This window comes from Tympanuchus pallidicinctus, unplaced genomic scaffold, assembly GCF_026119805.1.
Source record: "Tympanuchus pallidicinctus isolate F22 unplaced genomic scaffold, pur_lepc_1.0 scaffold18, whole genome shotgun sequence".
Taxonomy (NCBI): domain Eukaryota; kingdom Metazoa; phylum Chordata; class Aves; order Galliformes; family Phasianidae; genus Tympanuchus; species Tympanuchus pallidicinctus.
In genome coordinates, this window is record NW_026294699.1 from 13,149,914 (window position 1) to 13,171,910 (window position 21,997).

Below are 21,997 nucleotides of genomic sequence, written 5' to 3' on the forward strand. Positions count from 1 at the left end.
GTTTTTTTTTTTTCCTTCAGAATTTCAGAATCAGAAAATGTGGTCCACAAATACTCGGGATTCACCGACTGATGGGACTTTAAGAAAGCTTCCTATAGGGATTTTCCTGATCTCTGTGATAAGCTCCCCTTTCCCTTTCCCCTGCTTTATTCCAAGTTTTGCTTCTTGCCCTGCAGCTCTTGCCTTGGCTGTCCACAGCTGCCAGCCCAGCCCTGCTCACAGAATTAGCACTGAGACTTTAATGGTGCTGCCTGTCTCAGACTTCTGCTTGGTCTGCTTACTTCAGCATCTACAGAATGTTTTCACAAAGAAGCAGATGGTGGTAGGAGTAATTGGGCTGTAAAACAACATCAGCAGCTAAAACCGATTTTCACCAGAAAGGATTTGGTGGGCAGGGTGAGGGAGGTGCCCTGTTAGCGTGTGCTCTGTCCTTCGTGTCTGATGTCTGTAGGTGGTGGCAGGCTGCACTGCCTGCTTCCAGGGCACGGTAACTGTAAGGGCAGTCACAAATACCAACAGTTGATGAATAACCCATTATAGAGTCACTTTCATGTTGACTCTGTGGACATTTCCTGGCTTCGGAGAGAGTAAAGATAATGGCTAGCTTTGTAGAAAGAAAGAATCTCTAAAATGCAACATTTTTTTTCCTTTGTGACTTTTATGGCTTTGTACGCTGACATGTCGGAGGGAGGAAAACAGTGCATTGTTGCCAATAATCCACAGTGCTTGGCACAGACAGCCTTTAAAATCTGGCACCAGGAGGAATATTAATTCAGTTGTTTTCCCACAGAAGCTACTGATTAGTCAAGGCCAAGTATCCCTGGGATGATTCATTAAAACCCAGCGCGGAGCCCACCTTTGCTGAGCAGATCTGCTTTGTGTCACCACCGCAACAGGTGGATGGGATGTGTAATAAGAGGGGCAACTCAAATTCCAAGAGCAAAGAACACGACTGGAGCCCAGCGCCTGGGCTGCGGTGCAGCCGCCTGGCGGCTTCCTGCCAGCAGCAGCTGGGCAAAGCCAGGCTGAGAGGCTGTCCTGTGCCCAAGGGCCGCTCTCATCACCCATGTGCCTCCATCTCCTTGTTCCCAGGCCTCCCAATGCCTGAGGGCCACTGGGGAGGTGGAGAAGAGATATGGGGCTGCCATGCCCAGAGCCTGGAGATGTTCCTTGCTCTGCACCGTGCCCCTAGGGATGGCTCCTGGTGTGTGGATGTGCCAGACACCTGCGGGCTGGGCTCTGCTGCTGCACCTCGAGGGCAAGACTGTGAACTCAAGAGACAGCAGAGCTTCAAGTTTTGATTATGAAAAGCCTTTCAGCAACAAAAAAAGTGTTCTCTGATTTTTATTCTTTGTGCAAAACCGCTTTGTTTCTCCGAAGCGTTGCAGGGTTCTCTGTCCATGGGGCAAAGTGCAGCCAGAGCAGCGTGTTCCAATTCTGCTGGCTCTGCACCACGTCTGTTGGTCTTTCTGCCTGAATCCTGTCTTGTCCCATCCCTTAACATTTCTTTTGCTTCAGGGGGAGTACATTCAGACATGCTTAACGCAGATTGCCTTAAAGAAATACCGAAGGGGAAGATTGCTGGAGATGAACAAAATGATCTAAAAGGTCTTTCCATGTCAAATGTCTACGATTTTAAATAGTAAATGATCAAGGCAAAGGCATTTCCTGGTGATTAATGGCTGGCTGGGTGTAGTCATGTCTGGGCCTTAACCCCGGCCTCTCGTGTATCCCTAGGAAATGCCCTGTGGCACGGTTGATTCTGCTGTTTTAAAGCTGCACTTGGTTTATGATTGATTGTCATTTCTAAAAGCACCTTTATGTCGGTGGCTGTTTTGGTGGCTGCTCTGCACAGCTTTGTTCCTCTCTTTCGAGTGTGGATGTTATTTCTGAAGTGATGCAAATGTGCCTGGATAGCAGAACGGATGGAAGTTGAGATGTCCATGCAGTAATCTCATGCAGGTGAGGTGTGGCTGCATTTCATTTCGTACCCACTGTGGCTGTAGAGCTCGGGTGTAAGATTGGTGCTGGCTGAGAAGGACTGCTTGCTTTCTGCCTTTGCAGGGTGGCAGCGTGCATTAGTGCTGTTGGGATATACAGCCAATAGCACATGGCATACTAGTGCTATAATGTTATGATGATTACACTGTGATAATCATATGCATTGTCACCAGAATGGTTGCAGAGTGAAGGTAATTTCTGCTGCGCTGCTCTCTCTGCAGATCACAGAGGTGTCGCAGTGAACGTGCCGCCTTTGGAGCTTATTTGACATTGTACCACTGAATCTTAAAGATACTGCCAAGGTGGTGGCTTTCTGAAAATCTGCTGAAATCAGTGAAAGGTTTCCAGGGTCACACCAAATTAAAAGGCCAGAATGTGCAGAAAGTCCTATTTCTGTGTTCAAAGCTGGCAGTAGCTGACATTTCCAATGCAGGCATTGTCTCGTCTCTCTGTGCAAGCTGCACTGAGCCCTAATGGATAGAGAAAGCTCACTAGAGATAAGCAAACCAAACAACCTCTTTGAACCAAAGTTGTTGAAGGTTTCACTTAAAGGCAGCTGAATTGATTTAAATGACCATTTTTGAAGTCTTGCTACAGTTAAATAAAATACTCCCAGAATCATTCGATGTGAACAGAACCATTCTATGTGAAAGATCTTCTGATTCATTTGCTGTCTGCTGTTTTCTTCCATTCAGACCAGTAGGAGTCCTTACATGGAGTCTTGTGTGATTCACCAGGGATGTTTTGAGCCACTCCACAGCTTCTTCCTTCATCTTTTGTAGCAACTCTGCAAAGGTTTCATAGCAGCATATAATGAGGGTTTGTGTGACTGTGGAGTGAGGGGAAACATCTTCTGAATGGGAGTGTGTGAATTAACAAAGTGAGAAAGCAGAGGTATGTTCATAATAGTGATTGATAGAGATAATAGCAGTAGTGGATGGAAAAGCTTGACCTTTTTCATCACTAATTCTATAGAAAAAAAACACTGCATTGCTCTTTTTTACTGAATTGTGCAAAGGAAAATCAAGTCGACAAAAAAAGCCTTCAGAGCTCAAAGCCAGGACAGAAGTGCAATGGGGAATGGGGGAAAAAACTGTCTGCCGTTACATTTCTTAAGGGTAGGATTTTATTCTATATACTAAGTGTATTGAAAGGGCATGGATATTGACACTGCATGTGGTCATCATAGAATAACTATTCTTCAATTTTAACAGTGATGAATACATCTCTGTAGACCCTCATTGTATCTTTTAGTGATTGCTGTGTCTTTGAGGTGGGAGGTTTGACCATTGGGAACAGAACATTAACAAGACTGACTTTTAAATGCCAAAGTCTAAGAAGGAGAGCTCAGTCTCCCTTCCCACCCCTTACTCATTGGTGCCCATTGCTGCACCGTGTTGTGCTGCCGGGAGCGATCCCATCTGATCTCTGAGCTTCCTCTGCTGGAATGGAGGAAAAAACTACAGGGTTTCCCCTCTGGCCATCTTGTTGAACACTTGCCTTTTATAGCCAGGCTACTTAGGCCAACTCCTGGCTACAGGATTTGCACTTAAATATAAAGATGGAGCTCCAGAAGTAGTCTGTACTACTGAGTACATGTGGGACCAGGCATGGGAATCTTCACGTTGATCCGGGTGTCTGAGAGTTTAAAAGTGAAACATCTATCAAAATCTCATTACTCTGGAGAAGGTGGGAGCGCATGGATTATAAACCTTATTTTTTATATCTTAAATTGTGGTGCCACATCCAAGCCATAAATTTTTACAAAGCAAACTGCTGATGCACTTGAAAGACATGAATAAGGGCTCTCAGCACCACGGCAGAACTGTTCAGGGGGAGTGAGCAGGTGCGTGGGGTGAGGCTGCCAGAGAGTGCTGATGGCACACTGCTTTTGGAGCTGCTACTCCTGTTGTTTTTGCAATAGGATGCCTGTATTTACTCGGAGAAGAGGAGGGGAGGTTAGTGATATCGGTTCCTGCGAATACAGGCACTCCCCAGTGACTGAAAGGGAATATTCCTGGATCCACTGAAGATCATTTCACTCCCGAGTGTCTGCTAGGAGAAAGACATGCCTGTCTGCTTTCAGTCTCGTATCACAAAGTGCTGATTTATTTAATAGTGTCAAACTTCTTCACAGTGTTTGAGCACGTGCTCTGAAAGTTCTGCTCCGCGGCGTAGGAGGCTGAAATGACTCGCCGCGTACAAGGCAGCGTTTTAAATTGAGCAGCACTAAACAGCCTGATCCTGCAAATCTGGCACTGTGCAGTTTGTTTCACAGAGCTGGATCCTGCCAGATTCTGTGTACTGTTTAAGGGGGAATCTCTTCCACTGAGACCAAATGCTGCTGGGGCTGAGAGCGATAAGCCCCTTGAATCCTTGTTAGATAATGCCTGTACCTCCCAGGACAGCACCCAGGAGACTTACTGAGTGATGATAGCACTCATGTGAGGCTGGGTTTTGCTCTAGCTCAAGGACAGAAAGCTCAAAAACTGCAGTAGAAAGATTTGAGAAATAAACTGAAGTGAAATACAGCCACAAAACCCGTGATGAGAGCAAAGATGGGGGTCAGCACTTAAATAATGTGGTATGAGAACTTCATTAAGCGTATCGATAACAGTTGTGTATTATTCTAGTTTTGCCCTGCTCTGCTGGTACTGTTCACACAGTTCATACATACGTACTGTTCACGTACCACTGGACTCTTGCTCCAATCCAGTTAGAATGGTGCTGTTTCCAGAGATGAGATACCTAAACTGAGTGCAAAGTACATCTTTGTTTTCAGGTGGGGACGGCCTTCCTATGGGGCAGGATGAGGCTGTGCCTCGTGCAGGGGCCAAGCAGGCAGTGGGGCCATACAGTGTGTGCTCAGGAGTCAGGAAACTTCTTTTGTTCTGTGACAGACCCATTCTCACTGGGCAATGGGAAGAGCCAGTGTGACTGCTAAAACAAGAGTGGAAAAATATGTATCTGGAATATGCATTGCTTTATTCTGCCAAGCTGAGTGTTTATTGTGGAGGCCAGACACATCTGTCCTCCTCCAACAGATAGCATGGTGTTTCTTGGATTAAAAAGCCCAACTGTAGTGGAACAGTGGAAGAAATTGCTTCAGAAGACCGACTTATTGAAACTCTATATCATACTGGCCCTGTCAAAAAAATATTAACCACCGTAAAAGCTGACACAAGAGGAGATGAAAGCAATATTGCTTGATGTTGTGATTACCTTTATGGCAGCGTGCTCAAGGTGAGCAGTGGGGAATTGACACCTTTTCTCATTTGACCTGAGCAGTCAGTCTGATTACTTAAGAGACTTTTTTTGTTGTTGTATCTAATAAAACATCTGTAATAAAAGTTGCTGAAGAATAGTTTGGGAAAGAAATGAAGACGTGGATTGCAGACAGCTATTTAGGTCAAGGGGTTAGGCTTTTGCCAGGCTCCAGATGGGGACTGAGCAGAGGACAGGGGCTGGAAGCGGTTCTGAAGCTGATCCTGACTCCAAAGCACAGACAATAAGAACAGCGTTGAGTTGGGCCCCATGAGATACACCTGATCTGAAGCGTGGCCAGGGAGAGATTAGTAAGAGCATTGTTCCCCACGTGTTCCGTCCTGAACGATTGCAGGAAATGCAAATAACAAAACTCACGACACCATCGTTGCGCTTTCATCCCCTTGCAGATTTACTGGAAGACCTTGGAAAACAGCAGCTTTGGCGAAACAACTTAGTTATATCAAGGATAAGGAATTCTTCCTGGAAACCTGACAGGCACCAAATCACTTTCTTACATGTAGTTCTGTCAGTTACTTTCCTGGATGTCCTCACACGGGCTGTGGGCAGTGTTACGTGCATGGCATGCCTTAACCCCAAGCTATCTCCCCAGAACTCCAAAGCCAACCTCCCTCCGTGTATTTGGCTTATTTCTGAAGCCCTGGGAGCCGGTACTGGAACAACCTCTCCCAGTTCAGGTGCCCTGCTGGTGCAGGTTGTGCCAAGCACGTGGTTCTGTGCCTCGTGCCGTCAGCTGTTCACCACATCAAGAATGAAAACGCTGAAACCAAGAAGAATTTTGCATTTGTTTTCAAATGGACCAGGGTTTGCAGTCCTGGTGCTTATTCAGTATTTTTTTTAATGCTGATACGGCGCAGGGGAGGTGGAGTGGAATGGTAAGTTATCGTGGCCCATATGATGTGATGACAGTCTGATATCTAGTAATCTATACTCAGCACTGATTACCACTAATGGGCAAAATGAGAAATTATAACTTGTAATGTGTCAGATTAATTTGGTGTACATCAAGTACATATAAAAGCCATCAGATGCTTAGCACCTACGAGATGGTGCTCGCCCATTATTTGTGGCTCTGGTTGCTGCCATCATCAGAAATGATGTCCCTCTTCATTTGTGTAGCACAGGAAGGTTACATTACAAATTAACCTAGAGAGTGGCCCAGCAATTCATAAATTATACAGGCTTAAAAATAACCCTGTTATGAAATGGGACGCGATGGAATACAGCAGTATTGCAGCAGCTTAGTAGTGCTTGTTCAGAAGTAAGCAAATTACAGTAATTTGCCAGATAATAGCGAATATTCTGGGCCCCAGGTCCTAGAAAAGTGAAAGGAGATTCTTTCTATATTCCCTTCCAAAGTTGTGATGCCACAAATAATTTAAGATTTCCTCCAGGTTAGAATATTTCTGCATGTCAGACCCCTTTGAAGGTTTCAATAGAGTGTTTCTGAGCTGTGACATGTACTGGCATGCGTTGAGTACTGTAGTTCATAGCAGGAGTGGAGACAAGGCACATTCCATCTCCCAAGCAACTGATTCACAGGTGTCCAGATCACAAACGGCCACTAAAAAAACACCTTCTGTTGTACTAAGCATTAAAAACTGCCTTTGCCAACAACCTTAGCAAGAGAGCCAGCGAATGGTCACGTGAAGAGCAAAGTCTTGGTGCTGCCTTGCCAATCCATGTTCCAAGATAGTACTGGGAAAAGTGCCTTTTTATTCCTTATGCTGAAAGTCTTTCCTGCCTCACTTGTAAGGTTCTGCATCCACTCAGAGCATATTTTTAAAGGATATTGAAGGATACATCTGCACAGCATAATGGCAGCAGTTACTGAATTCTGTCCTGTTCCTCTTGCCTTGTGTGAGCCGAATGCCTGCATCTGAACAATGCCACATTCATAAAAGTGAAACCAAGTTTGCCATACTGGTGGATCTTTTTTATTCGTGTATAAGAAATTGACTGAGGTGGTCATCTCTGCCTTAGCAGAACGAAAGGAGTGAGACGTGTCCCACGAAAGGGGACATTGCTCTCAGTGCTTCCCAAAGGGGTAACAGGGTCAAGAAGAGAAGGTAACCTTACCATAGAATCATTCGAGTTGTAAGGGACCTTTAAAGGCCACCTGGTCCCACTGCCTGCACTGAGCAGGGACACCCACAGCTCCATCAGTGCTTACATCCCATCCCCTGACCGTGGGTGTCTGCAGGGATGGGGCACCTCCACTCTGGGCACCTCACTCAGCTCCTCTGCTCTTCTGTTCCAGGGCACAGCCTCTGTTCTGCAGCGCAGGTCTGATAACGAGGAGTATGTCGAGGTTGGAAGGCTTGGTCCATCAGATTATTTCGGTAAGAAAATTCAGCATAAACGTGGCTTAGAAAAATAGCAACTGGAATTGCATGGAGTAGTAGTTGTTTTAATTAGTGTTCTACTCCTTAACGAACGTGGGGCTGTGCCTAGGTCAGCTTCTACTTTCAGCGCTACTGAGAGATACCATGGAAGCTGAAACTATTCCTTGGTTTACAGCAGTGTGGCTGACAGGAGACAGACCCAGAATCAGCAAAACAGTCTGAATGCATTTGTTTTCAAAGGCATTTTACACGCATGCATTATGCATGCGTCATGCATTTGTACTGTCAACGGAATTATGTCGAGTGTCTGTCAGGATAACATAGAGCTGTGTTCTACAACCGAAGCAACTGCATGGTGGCCTCAGTATGCGCCCTCCGAGGGAGAGGAGGTGTGATGGTGTGTTTGTCCCTGTCCCCAGGTGAGATAGCACTGCTGCTCAACCGGCCCAGGGCTGCGACGGTGGTGGCACGTGGACCCCTGAAGTGCGTGAAGCTCGACCGGCCCCGCTTCGAACGAGTGCTCGGCCCCTGCTCTGAGATCCTCAAGAGAAACATTCAGAGATACAACAGCTTCATCTCTCTCACTGTCTGAATGATTCCTTTTGGAAAGCTGCCTTTGTGTGACCTCGTGCACTTACATTAGCTCCGTGCAGCTCCATGGCTTTAGCGAGAAAAAATAAAAGGTGTGCATTTCATGTGTATTTTTTCTGTTATGTCACGCACTGGATGTCAGTTCAAATCTTATGTATCATTTAGGAAAGAAGACAACTGTTTGGATAAGACTAGCTTTGGGAAGGTGCTCAGGGAAGAGCAGGCTTTTGGCTTGCAGGCAAGATTTTTACCTGTTGCTGGATCGTACAGATAAAACTGTGCTTTTAACTATTTAAACTACAGACAAATGTCTCTTTCCCTCACTATCTTACACCTATTCTCAAAGCCAGTCTTACTCCCCTTTTGTCAAGCTTCTTTGATAAAGTGATGTCCCTCTACCTGTCACTCCTAGCAGACTTTTCACTGGTTAGGGAGTGGAGGTTTCCAAAATCCACGTGGTCAGTGGCAGTTCTGCGATTAAAGAGGGACGATTAGGGAAAGATTTTAATCATTCCAGTAAGCTGAGGAAAAGTAGGACTTTTGAGTCACTTTGTGGTTTAGAAACAGGGGCCATTACTGCTCTGTGTTACCAGCCCTTTGGGTCTGCTTTGTAGCTCTGAGGAGATGCCAGGGCAAACAGACAGCTCCGGGCCTATGGGTGAGGCGTCCAAGAAGCAGCAGTTTGTCAGATGATGGATGGAGCCTTTAGGAGCAATGTTATCTGATTTCTCCCTTTTTTACATGGGATTCGCATCAGGTTCCTTAAATGCCACTGAGAACTTCTTCACTGAACTAGGTGTGCTTTGAAACATATTTATCTGCACCAGAGTGTCCTCAGCTGCTGCTCTGAATACTATAAGGAATGCTCAGGAGATGGTGGCAGGTGTAAAGCAGCAGTTTGATAGGGCTCTTTCACATGAAGCCCATTTAATTCAATTCAAATGCCTTTTTTTAGTGTGCAGCCAGCCAAATATGTGCTCCAAAGTGTTGCCTCCTGCAGCAGATGTGCATGGCAGAACAAAAGGCACCAGGAGTTGCAGCAAGCTCTGTGTGCCCGCAGCCTTGCTGGCAGCTCTTGCTGCTCTGTGCAGATGTGGGTATCGAGCAGAGCCTCTGCAGAGCTGGACCTTGCTCTGCTGTGCAGCCCTGCAGGTTGGGATCATCCAATTTATTCTCTGGGGAAGCTTTTCCTTTGAAGGAAAAGTTTTCTGTGCTAACTGCCGCAAATCTCTGCATCTCCACTACCCTAAATAGCACTGCCCACCTTTTAGTTGCAGCAAAACTGTATTTCTTCTTTACGATAGCACCACTCAGAGTAAATAGGAACTTTCCATACCTTTTACACGCCAAAGGCTGTATAATGAAATGAGGCAGCAATCCTTCTGAAACTATAGGTGTTAGTTAAGAACTTGTCTCAAATTACCCACACTGACATGAGCTTTGGAGTTAACAAAGCCCACCTGGCACTGTCCTGCTGCCTCCCAGCAGAAGGCTCTCGTGCTGCCCAGTGCTGCCACTGCAGTGGGAAGGAGCTCCCAGGCTGCAGTCAGAGTCCTCTCACCACTCCAAGGTGCTTAATTTATTTCCACGTATTTCCAGCAGCCCTGTCAGTGTATCTCAGTTGTTACTATTTATTATGATTACGTTACGCTTCTTGCACGTGTTGTTAAATGCGACCATGCACATTTCTCAGCCTTGCAGTTCTGTGACATGCATCCACACGGGCAGATGCCCGTTCTATAGGTCAATAAAAGTGTATGCGTTTGTAAAACTTCTCGTTTCTTTCACTGTTTTTGTATTCTCTTGTGCTGCTTTTAAGACACGTTTTTAAAGGTCACTCCTGTATGTTATTTAACCTATTGCCGTTCTGTTGTACTTGTAACAAAAATTGTGAGTGTTTTGCATCATGTGCAAGATACATTCATGGTTACTCACCAGGTTATTAGCCTCACCACTTAGAAGTTACTTCAGCACACAGACAGAACAGATTCTTTGCTTTAAACCTTCACAGATCATGAAAATACATCTGAATGACCATATGAGCAAATTCAAGAGAAGTGTGATCGTTCAACGCCAGGCTTCCTATGCTTTAAGTGGAACAAAATGATCTTCTATGACATTTTAAAGATAATTGTAATATTTGCAGTGGATGATGGGATAGAATTACAGTATGAATAAAATTCTTCTACGTTATATGTGGCCATTGTGGGTTCATTAATACTGGAAGTCTGCATGAATAGAAGTTATGTTCTAGTTAAAATCTGCCCATCACAGAGAGTTGGAACTCTGCTGAAAACAATAATCAGATGCAAAGGGACAAGAAATAAACCGAGCATCCCAGCGCTCTATATATAGTAATGAAAACCAAAATGGAGTTCTGGGAGATTAGAAAAAAATTCTTGTGTTTAAGTGTACCCGTGTGTATCTACAGGGAGAAGCAGGGATTTGGGGTGTCTCTCAGCTCCTCACGTTGCTGCATTAGGACTGAGGGGCTGAGAAGCAGCGGTCAGCACAGCACATTCAGTGCCCCCCACCTGCGGGCACTGCAGGCTCTGGGCTGCCCCAGTGGAGGTGCTGGGGTCCTGCTGGCTGCAGGCAGGGCTCCTGGGCGGCTCCCGGAGCGGGGCTGACGGCTTGCTGTTTCTGGAGTGTGTTATTTTCCCCCTTTGCTGTGATTCAGGAGGGAAGGACTCATCTTTCCAGAGATTACTCACGTTATGTAGTAATCAAAAGTGACCACTCTCTCTGAGGTCCTTCCAGATGGACGTGACCAGCCCACGCTCCCCAAAAAGGGCATCTCACCACTCCTCGCTGTCTTTCTTTTTTCAGTTGGTTTTAATTGTCTCGCAGCCATTTTAGGACTCCAAGACAAAAGACAAGACTTTCTTTTACTAGAAACTAATTGCACCTCCAGGTTTTTTACAAGACCCATTTGGCTGACCGCATTTTGGTGAGCGCAGCAGATGACTGCATGCAGTGCCCAGCTTTCCTACCCCTCTGTGGCAGTGAGTGCCCTCAGCTGTGCAGTGCTGTCAGCCCTACGAGGCCCTGCTCCCCAGGCAGGCACGGGCTGACCCCGTGGTGCCCATTTGGGTGCTGGTGGAAAACAGAGCAGAGAACAAAGTAATACTGATGCACGCTGGCTGCTCTGTTGTTCTTGCAGTAGTGATCTTCGGAAATGGAGCCATGCACAGAGGGTGAAGGGTCACAACAACATGTGGTTCTGAAGCTCCAAATGGTTCAGAAATCCTTTCACTGACCTGTCTGTGGAAGAGATCGTATTCGTATACATTTCAGTATAGCAGCAGAGAGAGGTGATACCGAGCAGAGATAAAACCACAGTGCTGTCCTTGAGGAGAGCCTGAGGTCCTGCAGTGCATCGCCATGCCGTGTGCATGCAGCTGCAGCACAGGGGGGCACTGACTTGGCGTGGCACTGCTGACACACCGAGCCCTAAAACCACACTGGATACTGCAGAGTTCACCATTTAGAGTCAGAACTACCTAACACGCCCAGGCATGCTTTTTAGATTTGTTTCCAACGATTTGGCAACTCTGCCTGCCGTTCATTTCCCCCTTCACATGCGCTGGGAAGCTCAGAGGAGTGTTTTCACAGCCAGAGTGGCTCCTGCAGGTCCCGCCGCCGCCTGGAGAAAGAGAACACGGTAGGTAGGAGCATGGCACAGCCTCGCAGAGCGGACGTTTGGGAACACACCGCTTTGATGCTCCTCTCACAGGGTTTCTGTGCAGGCGCTGCTGCCAGCAGGGCTGTGTCGGGGATGCAGCTTGCACAACGAGCTGGCCTTTCCTCTGACAAAGCTGCCTGGCCAGAGGAGCTGGCATCTGCAGCCATCTGGTATTTTTGTGAAGGCTGAGGATGTTTTTTGTGCTTGATCCAACTCCAATACCAGAGTGATTCTTTTGAGCTCTAAAAATCTGGATGCAGCTTTTAGAAAAGAGGCTGCGCTCTGCCAGAGAGCACAAAGTGGAGTGTGAATGTCTCACTGGGCTTGCTTGGTCCGATCTCAGGGTGCACAGGTGACTGTTGTGGCTCTGAGGCCCCTCCCAGGTCTGTTTTAATCCTTGTTTTCACTTTGTCTTCTGCAGTAGTAGCACAGAGGATCTGCTGCACACAGCCAAGCTGTAACATCCCCGTTGTCCAGCCCTTGTGCAAGCGTGCAGAGTTCTCTTTAAGAAGTCGTGAATTCTCATGGAGGAAAAAAAAAAAATAATAATCATTTTAACAAAAAAGACTGCTCCTATTCCAGTATAAACTGTCTCCAAACATGGAACAGTGGCGTGCCATGCTGCTCCGCGGGCCAGCAGCGCTGAGTGAATTGGCAGATGCTGCACTCCTGCTCGATCTCTGGAAGCTCCCTCCCTTCATGTCTCAGGGTTGCACCCCCAAGGTTCCATTTGCCAAGGAGGTGCCCCTTGTCCAAGCCCCTTATGGTGGGAGTGCTGGTGAGTGCTGCCAGCCCGCGCCTGGCTGGGTGAGAGCTGCCTGTTGGGCATGCAGGCTGATGATGAGGGACTTTCTCAGCACTGCCTGCAGTTGCTGGCTCTCTGGATGTTCATACTGCTGGCTCTGGGGAAATCAAGCCTTTCTGGGAAGCGGCTACTCCCTATCCTCTTTATACAGACAATGCATTGTTATTGTTTGAAAGCACTTTTGTATCGCCCTTAGACTACAAGCATGGCGATTGTTCAATTAGAAGACATCATGGTGCATAGCAGTGAAATACGACGTACAGTACCATGCAGTATGTATTTTCCAGATAAACTGGAAAAACAGTGAAATGGATCTGCGAAGTGGGGGCACAATAGCTGCTTTACATTCCTCCACATGTGTGGAATTTATACGCTACAGAGTGACTCTGTTTTGTTACCATGTGTTTAAGATAATCTGATGATGGGCTGTGTTTCTGGCTGCTCTCACTTTCACAGTTGTGTTCTGCACACAGAGTAGCAGAGGCCTCAGCTTGAGCACGGCCATGAATTAGTGCAGGCTGAGCCCTCCCACCATTTATTTCCACTGCGGCAGAGAGAGAGAACAGACATAACAGCTGAGAAACACTACAGGCCAGTTCTCCTTCCCATCCAGGGGCAGCTCAAGCAATATGCCAGAGCTGTGCGGCTGCTGTTGCAGACTGTGGGCTCTTGGGTTGGGACTCTCCCACCTGGAGGTGCTCCCTGAGCCCAGCAGTGCTTGTCCACGCATCACCCTCAGCCTCACACGTAGCAATGGCAGCAGGAACCGCTGCTGAAGGGGAATCTGCATCTGCTGGTGCTGACACCTGCACCAGGGAAGGCGCTGCTCCAGCCTTGCAGCTCCTGCTGGCAGCACCACCATGCCGATGTCCTGTGGGCCGCGCTGCCATGGGATGGCTCCTGTCCTGGATACGTGTCCCGTGTACCATCACACCTTCTGCTGTTGCCTTGTGTTCTGGCATTCAGCCTGGGGTTTAGCTTTCAGAGAAGTAAGAGAAATGGAGACCAAAGTGAGCAGGGCCTTTTACAGCCACTTTCCAGGGCAGGAGAAGGTCCTGCATCCACAAAGGCAGCCTTGTGCGGGAGGGAGATGCGGCACAACCTGTGTCCGGATGAAAGCTGCCCTATCAAAATAGCCATAAACAAACCCGCCTCCTCTGCTACAGAAAAGCTGCTGTGCCAGGAGCATATTAAATTGTATATGCTTTTTCTCAAGGCAAAAGAATTGCAGCAGTGACGGCAGCTGTGCGCGCTGGAGCTGAGCCACCGCATTCAGCTCGGGAAGGCCTTGCTGAGGGCGGGGGGAAGGACTCCAAATGAATGTTTTATTCAGAGGGACCCACACTGAAATGATCCGCTGACACCGGGGAGATGCAGTCAGGAGAAAATGGAGGTGCAGGATCTGGGGCCTGAAAGCAGTGTGCATTGAGTTCCACGGCTGGTGAAGGCTCAAGGCAGAGCCCTGCTGCCCTGCCCATGAGCTGCCATTTCCTTGTGTGCAAAGTTGAGAGGTGGGTAAAGAACAGGAGGCGACTTCCATCCACCCCAATGTTTAGAAACATGAAGAAAACCAGCAGCGTGCTCTCCCCATGACATGGTGCACACCAGTGCACAGGGACCTTACACGGCTCCGCCACCAAAACCATCAACTCAGGAAGGCCCATTTCCATGCCAACCCCTTGCAGGTGCCTCCCCAGGGAGGAGAGTATCCTCAGCCATGCTGCTCAAACACCACAGTGAGGACATGGCAAAGAGGAGCCTAACACGTTCCAATTACAATCAGGCCCCACAGCATGGATCTGAGGGAGAAGGAGATGTGTCCGTGTTGTGGTGCAAGCAGTGCCCGAAGGTAAATGTCCTCCATGTCTGAGTCCATTCCGTATCTGAAGTCACTGTGTGCATAGAGCTAACAGGATTCAGTGAAAGAAGCCCCTTTCGGTGCTTTTTAAGCAGATTACAGCAGATTAGCTGACTAATCTACATGGAATCCTCTCTCCGACAATGTCAAACTGTAAACACATCCAGCCACTTTTGTAGTGCCTATAAATATTTACCTTGGATTTTATTAAGGTTAACTTCAGATGATATTTGCAATAATGGTTTTGCTCAGCGACTCGGTGCCTTTGGTAATGCAATGCCTTTGGGAAGATGCACCTTCTGCAATGTGTGGTGTAAGGCCAGGTGGCTGCACACAGCACAGAGCACGGACACAAACAGGGACCTGTGCATCATCCACTGGTGCTGAACGCAGCTGCCTGGGATTATCATCACACGAAGGCAAATCTTCCCTGGAAGATGTGATGCTGTGTTAGGGGCTGGCACTTTGCTGCTATTTGCAGTTGGATCGTTAGAGATAGAACAACTCAAAAGCCCAAGCAGGTCCACTTCTGGCAGCACCCTGCAGCCCCAGTGCACAATAGTGTGTTGGGGACATCCATCCCAAATGCAGGGCTCCTGCCTCTTAGGATGCTGTGCCCACAATGCCTGGGTCAGGGCTCTGTCAGCCCACAGCTGGCCTGCACCGCGCCGGGATGGGGACTGTTGTGTCTACGGGACAGCAGAGGAATGCTCAGTTTACAAGACAATGGTTTTTAGGAAGCTGGGAAAACTTAAACAGCCTTCCCTGATGGAAGATGGTCCCTTTCCTCCCTTTGTGTAATGAGGGCAGCTTCTCCTATAAAGAGACAATCTGTTTAATATAAGAGATTTCCAAAGTCTTAGCAAATTAGTATCCGAGAACGGGCGTCTGATGTGGTTTATGTTCTTTGTGATAGATTTAGGTTATGGGAATGTTGGTTCCAGAGGCTGTGTGATTCATGCTGAAACCATCCGGTGCCATCTGATCCACACGTCCACCCGAAGGTAGAGGCACTGCTGCGCGCTGTGAGCTGCTCCACTCTGAGTTCTCATTGCAGAACAACTGTAACAGCAGAGAAAAAGGAATGGCTGCGTTCTGCCAAAGAGAGGTAATTCTGAGCAGGGCAGCACTCACAGCAAGCCGAGTTTCACAGCGATGCCTCAAGGCCTCGAGTTGCAGTGCTGTGTGGCAGGAGCTGTACGTGCACCATGCGAAAGCAGGTTCTGTCCCAGGCTGCAGCAGGGGAGGAATGGGGCAATTCCCCCAACACAACTCACAGATTCCCTTTGGACTCCCAGAGCTCCTCCGGGGCTCCTCTGAGAGCAGGGCTAGGCCAGTCGCCAGCAGCTCTGCAGCATCACATACCTCAGTTGCCATGTAATAAGCAGAAGACTCAGAGATCCTAATTTTGTTTGCAGGCTTGTTTCTTTTTTCTTTTTCTTCTTTTCCCTCTTATTTTTTCCCCAGGTTTTCCCTTCTATTGCTCAAGTTTCAATGACACACAAACCTAGAAGGAAAATCTGTGTCTTCTTTTATATCACCAGCTATTTAGTTGAATTGTGGGGTTCCCTCATTCTGAATGTATTCACGTTGAGACAATTTTGGAGTCCCTGAGGATTCCCAGGCACCAGCAAGTGCTGGAAGCATTGTGTGAGCTGCATGTGCAGAAGCAGCACGGCAGCCCTGTGCCCACGGCAGCATCCCCATGCATGCAGCCAATGGGCCCCATTTCACCTGCAGTCACCTCCCTGCACCTGCACAGAGCACAGAACTGCTCCAGAAGGGCAGGTGGCAGCAGGAGGGACGCAGATCTCCCTGCTTCAACAAACGCATCCCTTTCTGCACTGCACGGGGTCATGGCCTTGGGCAAAGCACTGCGGATAAAGTCAGACCAGGGTTGGGGCAGTGGGCAGAGCTGGACCAGCAGTTAACTCCCACCTGAGATAGTGCTGCACTGTCAGGATTTATTGCCTTTATCCCCACTTGCAGCCAGCCTGAATGTTTCAACTATCTTTCCATGTTTTGGCATTTCCCTAACAAGCAGTGTTATTTTGTTGCTTCTGTTTCAGCAGAGACAGACAGGCCCTTGTTTTCCAAACATTACAGGCATACACTGAAAAGCAGAGGGCGGCGGCAAAGCATATTCGGTCTGCTTTGGTGGCTGGAAAGGTCATTCACCCACCTCTGCCTCACCACCTTGCCCCGTATGTCCTGCAAAGGCTCCATTCTCAGCCCCTCACCAACGAATCCTCTTTTCCTCTGCGATGGTTTCGTTGCTGACCCCACCAATTAATTGCCATAATTTGTTCAGTCTGAGTTTCTTAGAAGTTAATCCGCTCCCTGGCTTGACTTTCCTTAGGCAAATTCAGCCTTGGGGGAACAAGGAGTTACATCAGTGCTGACTTGAGCTCACGGTTTCTGCTTTTTGGCTCCATTTGTGTCTCAAATTGCTTATTGGCATCGGGCGGTTGTTTTGAAGATCTCTCAAAGCTCCAATCCTTCCTCTGCGATGCTCCACACACTGATAATGAGCCGCGCTCGCTAATCTCCCATCAGGATTCATAACGTCATACGAAAATCCTCCTAAAAAAAAATAATAATTAAAAAAAAAATCCACCAAAAACACGTTCATCGCAGTTTGTTCGCAGTACAAAAGGTCATTCTGCCTGAATCGTTGGTCAGAAAACTCCTATTTAGTGCGAAAGTTTTCAGTGAAAATTGTGAGGTGCCAATCAGAGTGCTTCAATCCCAACAGCCACCGAAAGGGGAGGCATTTCCCACGGCTGCTGAGAAGGGCAGGGGTGGCTCTGAGCGATGTGGACTCGTGGGCACAGTGGGGATGGGCTGGGGCTGCCCATGGTGATCCGAGAGGACTTTTCCTACCTTGATGATTCTCTAACTGTGCAGAAGCACAAACCCAAAGGGAGTTTCTTTCAGAGTCCTGAAGAAAAGTTCTGTGCATCCCTCCAGAAACCAACCGTGCTGTGGAAGCCCCAAACATGTGCTGATGTCTGCAGGGCGCACAGCGATGAGTGGAAAGAGGCTGCTTAAGTGGGAATATAACCAATGAAAACTCTCCATGTGCTATTTTCAAAGACAACCCTTTGGCATCAGCAGATTAACCTGAAGAATTCTGCCCTCTTGTTTTTATCTCATCCCACCCATCACTACGGGCGATGGGTGGGTGCCTGAATCAATGGGGCCACTGTGTGTCACAGAGTCATAGAACCATTTCACTTAGACCTCTAAAGGCCATCTGTCCTTCTCCCTGCAATGCACAGGGACACCCACAGCTCCACCACATGCTTAGGTCCCATTGTCTGACTTTGGGGTACCTCTACCTCTCTGGGCATCCTCTGCCAGCACCTCACTGCCTTCATCGTGTCTGTAGCACCACGTGTGCCAAAAGCCAGCATCACCTCTCACTGGGCAGAGAGGATGGCGATGGGAAGGGCTCCGTGGCTCCTGAAAGTAACCTCTGGAATCAAAATGCTTCATATCAACACAAAAACAATAGCACACGAGACCTCAGCTCCCAGGAGGGCAGGATTAAAGGAACGGATTTCAGCCAAATGGGGAAACTGGATGGAATCTGCATGCTGACCCCCAGCAGTGCAGCCCTGGGGGCACTGTGCAGGTGGGGAGGGCTGCCTGCAGAGCAGGGCTGTCTGTAATGCAGCGCTGCTGATTGTTTCCTACCCACTTGATAGCCACCAAAATAGATCCAGTTCTCCCCTGTTTTAGCCTCTGCTAAAACCCTCAGACCGCATCTTCTCCTGTAACAAAAAGTATGTGGAATTGGCTAAAAGAGAAACATTCCTGTTCTCACAACAGTTAAAAAAATTATATATTAAAAAAAAAAAAAAAATCCACTCCTTTCCTAAAGAAAAAAATAGCACTTTATGGGACTTTATAAAACCGCTTCTGTCCAGAAGGCTCCTGCGTCAGCCCAGCTTTGTCCCTTTAACCATTGCTGTGCCAAACCTCGCTGTAAATTATTTATCATCCCAAAGTAACTGCTGAAAATAGAGGCTGAGGGGAAGAGTGAGAACAGCACTGCGTATGGCATCGTTTATTTTGATCGTTCTGAAAGACTTGCCTGGAGCCTGCAGCCAAAAGTCTGACCATTAAGGAGGAAGGGCAAGGGGAGATGAAGCTGGGACAAACACGGGTGAGTTCATTAGGGCCTGGGAGTAGCTGGGGAGAATGGGAGAAGAATTAAGCAGCAAGCTGAACTTGCAAATGGTTTTGGCATGAAATCACAAGGGCAAATACAAAGCTATCCACTCCCCCAAACACATGGAGCTGCCACTGTGCAGGGGCAACCCCATCTATCTTCTATCTTATCTATCTATTTATCTATCTATCTATCTATCAAATCAGACTGGATGGGGGTTCTTTGCCTCTTTACAGTGGAGAAGAAGATCTCTGGGCCTCTCATAAGCTCAGCACAGGGCACAGCACTGGGTAAATGCAGCTACTGACAGAGAGATATAAGACATAAGGTGCATAAATGCAGATGCCATAGGAGTGATATGGGACATAAGGTGGATACGTACCATAGGAGCGATGTGGGATGCATCACATTTTTGCAGGAGTGTGGTGGCTCTGGGCAGCCCTCAGAGCCAGGATGAGCCCAGTGGATGGGCACACATTGTGTGCGTGCTCCGTGCCCTGCAATGGAGTGGCTGCTGATGCTGCAGAGCCAGGAGAGCAGAGATACACAGACTCTGCATCTAAATGGGGGGAGCACTGGGAACACCACAGCCAGGCAGTGCTGCCGGCAGAGGGAAGGACATTTTGTTGTGAAGGTTGTTTTTTTTTTTCTTCTTGGATATGTTTTTTCTTCCAAGTTGCATTTCTTTGCGAGGCTTTGTGGACAGTGTGGGCAGAGCCAAGTGGGAGGAATTTAAAGGGAGAAGCCAGTTCAAGGTCACAGCCTGATAGGCGAACATAAACCAAACAACCACTCATGGGATGAAGCAGAGCCCCAGGGCCACAGGCATGGGGTGGGCTGGGTGCTGGGGCAGCACTGGCAGCACATGGCCATCAGCCAGGTGTACGGGGAGACCTGGGGAGAATCTGCAGCCAAAACAAGGGGGAAGGCATGAAGGGTTCCTGCAGGGAGCCCAGGGGCACAACCCGAGAAATGAGCCTGACTCTGCTGTTTGGGTCCTGGCCCTAAATCTGGGGCGGGAACGTCTGGGCAGCTTTCCAGATGGGGCAAGTGAAGCTTGGGAGAGAGCAGCTTAAGTGAGTGTGGCTGAGGAGGGACAACACAGAGCCTAGCACAAGCCAAGAGGCCTTGCAAGGAAAACCAGTCAAGCTGTTTGCTCTGTTACCTTCATATACAGCACAGGCTTCACCAGCAAGGGGATGGATGTGCTATCAGTCATGGCTTTGGTAAAGGAAACCTGCAAGGCTGGATTGCTTCGCTCTTGCTCCAGTAGCATCAATTCATTGCTGCTTTTGCTGACACCCGCTCTTTTCTAATGCATATGTAGCTAGATTAGAAAATAATCATGATCATGGACTATCACTGCTTAGCCTGGTATGGTTTTGGCTCCTGTGAGCATGGCCAGATTTTGTTCTCAAACTGTTTCACCCCAGCGACACTCCAGATGCCACTGTCTTGCTTCTTGCTCTCGGTGCTGCTCCCTTGGCCCAGGGTCCCTCAGCCCTGAGAAGCCTCCTGCTGGGTGGATGAGTTACAGTCTCCAGGTGACCAGGCTGATAGGTTGCTCCCAAAACAGCTTCAAAGCAATTTGGGAGGGAAGAAAACACGTTTCCTGCAATCTGAATGTCCCTGGGCACCAGCCACATGCGGGCATGTCTGCTGTCACCATGCAGGCTTTGTGCAGCCCACCTGGCCGGGCCAAGGTGCCCACACACAGTGCAGGTCTTGAGCCACAGCAGGGCTGTTCAGTGGGGGAAGCTTTTCTGGCATCACCAGTCATGTGCTGGAAATTGGACTGCAACCACAGAGTGGATCAGAGCTGCATTTTGAAGCAGTGATGTAGAAGTTAAAGACTCCATAGCTGATTCCCAGTCTCTTGAGCCATCTGGCTCCCTATCACTATTTTATCTCTCTCAAATGCTGCGTATGTTGAGGCCCTGCTTTGGAGTAATGGCATTTCCAATTAAATCAACAGACAGTTTGGGTTACACAACCACCAGGAGAAGAAACACAAGGCAACGCAAAGCATCTCTTCCAGTGAAAGGCTCCTGATGACAGCTATGGGTGGCTCAGGGGCCGCAGGGGAATTCCGAATGGATGGGAAAGCAGCAGTGCCACAGCCAGTGCCTGCGGAGGGTGGGACCAGAGACATGGGGAAGATGCGGTTATGAGATCAGAGGGGCCTGGGGAAAGTCAGAGGAGATGTGTGGAAACCCAGTGGGCAGTGAGTGGTGTGATGCTGGGGTGAGCGTGCGATGGGAAGGGTGTGGTAGCACAGGCTCCAGAAGATGAAATGCTTGCTGAGAGCCAGGAAAAGAAGCAGGTCCATCCTGGTGACGTCAGCAGAGCCCTCCAGGCTTGGCGTTAGTCATAGGGCTCAGTGCTGGGCTGAAGCTGGGCTGAGCTTGACCCTGCCCCGGCATCCCTCAGGCAGCCAGCACTGAGTAAGACCACACAGCACACCGCACACCTCCAGGGGGAAGTGATTAAGCCATGAATAAGAGATCCACCAGCTGTTGTGCTTCGGTGTGCGAGGCTGCTGTCGGAGCATGGCAGAAAACTAAGCCGTAGGCCAAGAGACCAAGGGTGAAACCTCCATGAAGGGCCACGGCAACGGCTGTGAGACTAAAAGCATGAGCAATGGAAACAGATACAACACTAGCATGGGCGTTTGAATGCTGACATCTTAATTTCAAACAAAGGAGGATAGAAGACTACTTTTGAAATCCTTCTCATGCAGTAATGCTCCCAGCTCCCACTTCAACAGGAGATGAACTTACTCAACTTTTGGACACCCTTGGGAAATTCTACCACTTCTTTGCTTCCACAGTTGTCAGGAACTGCAGCTGGTGTGGGAGTGGTGTCATGCCCTCCCTCTGCATGGCACCAGAGGACCATCAGCCCACAGCCCCCATCTGCTCCAGCACTGCTGCAGCTGAAGGGAGATGGAAAGCTGGGGCAAAAGAGGGAGGAAACAAAGAGACTGGGGAGATCTGGAAACCACGAACAGAGAAAGAACGGGCAGAAACAAGGAAAAAAATGCAGTGAGAGGAGGGAAGAAAGAAGTTGTAGTGAAGGAACAAGAGAAATAAACCATGTGATGCTAACAGAAACAGTGCAAGCAATTTGACTGTATGCACCATGGCTGGGCTCTTGCCCGTGGCATTTAGCTTCACAAACTCTCCCAGCCATTATGCACCAAAGGATCATTAATGCAGCGGATGCGCCAGACATACGTAGGAGCGTGTTA

The 21,997-nt window shown here is 48.4% G+C and overlaps 1 protein-coding gene across 2 annotated transcripts in view; it reads left to right on the forward strand.

Moving 5' to 3' along the window:
• The window catches only part of PRKAR1B (protein kinase cAMP-dependent type I regulatory subunit beta), an 87,611-nt gene extending 77,196 nt beyond the window's left edge, over window positions 1-10,415 (forward strand). For both annotated transcript variants that reach the window (XM_052679885.1, XM_052679886.1), the window contains exons 10-11: window positions 7,547-7,628; window positions 8,051-10,415. In XM_052679885.1, the coding sequence (XP_052535845.1) occupies window positions 7,547-7,628; window positions 8,051-8,223 (255 nt within the window). In that variant the 3' untranslated portion in view covers window positions 8,224-10,415. The remainder of the gene's footprint in view (window positions 1-7,546; window positions 7,629-8,050) is intronic.
• The last annotated feature ends 11,582 nt before the right edge of the window (window positions 10,416-21,997 follow it).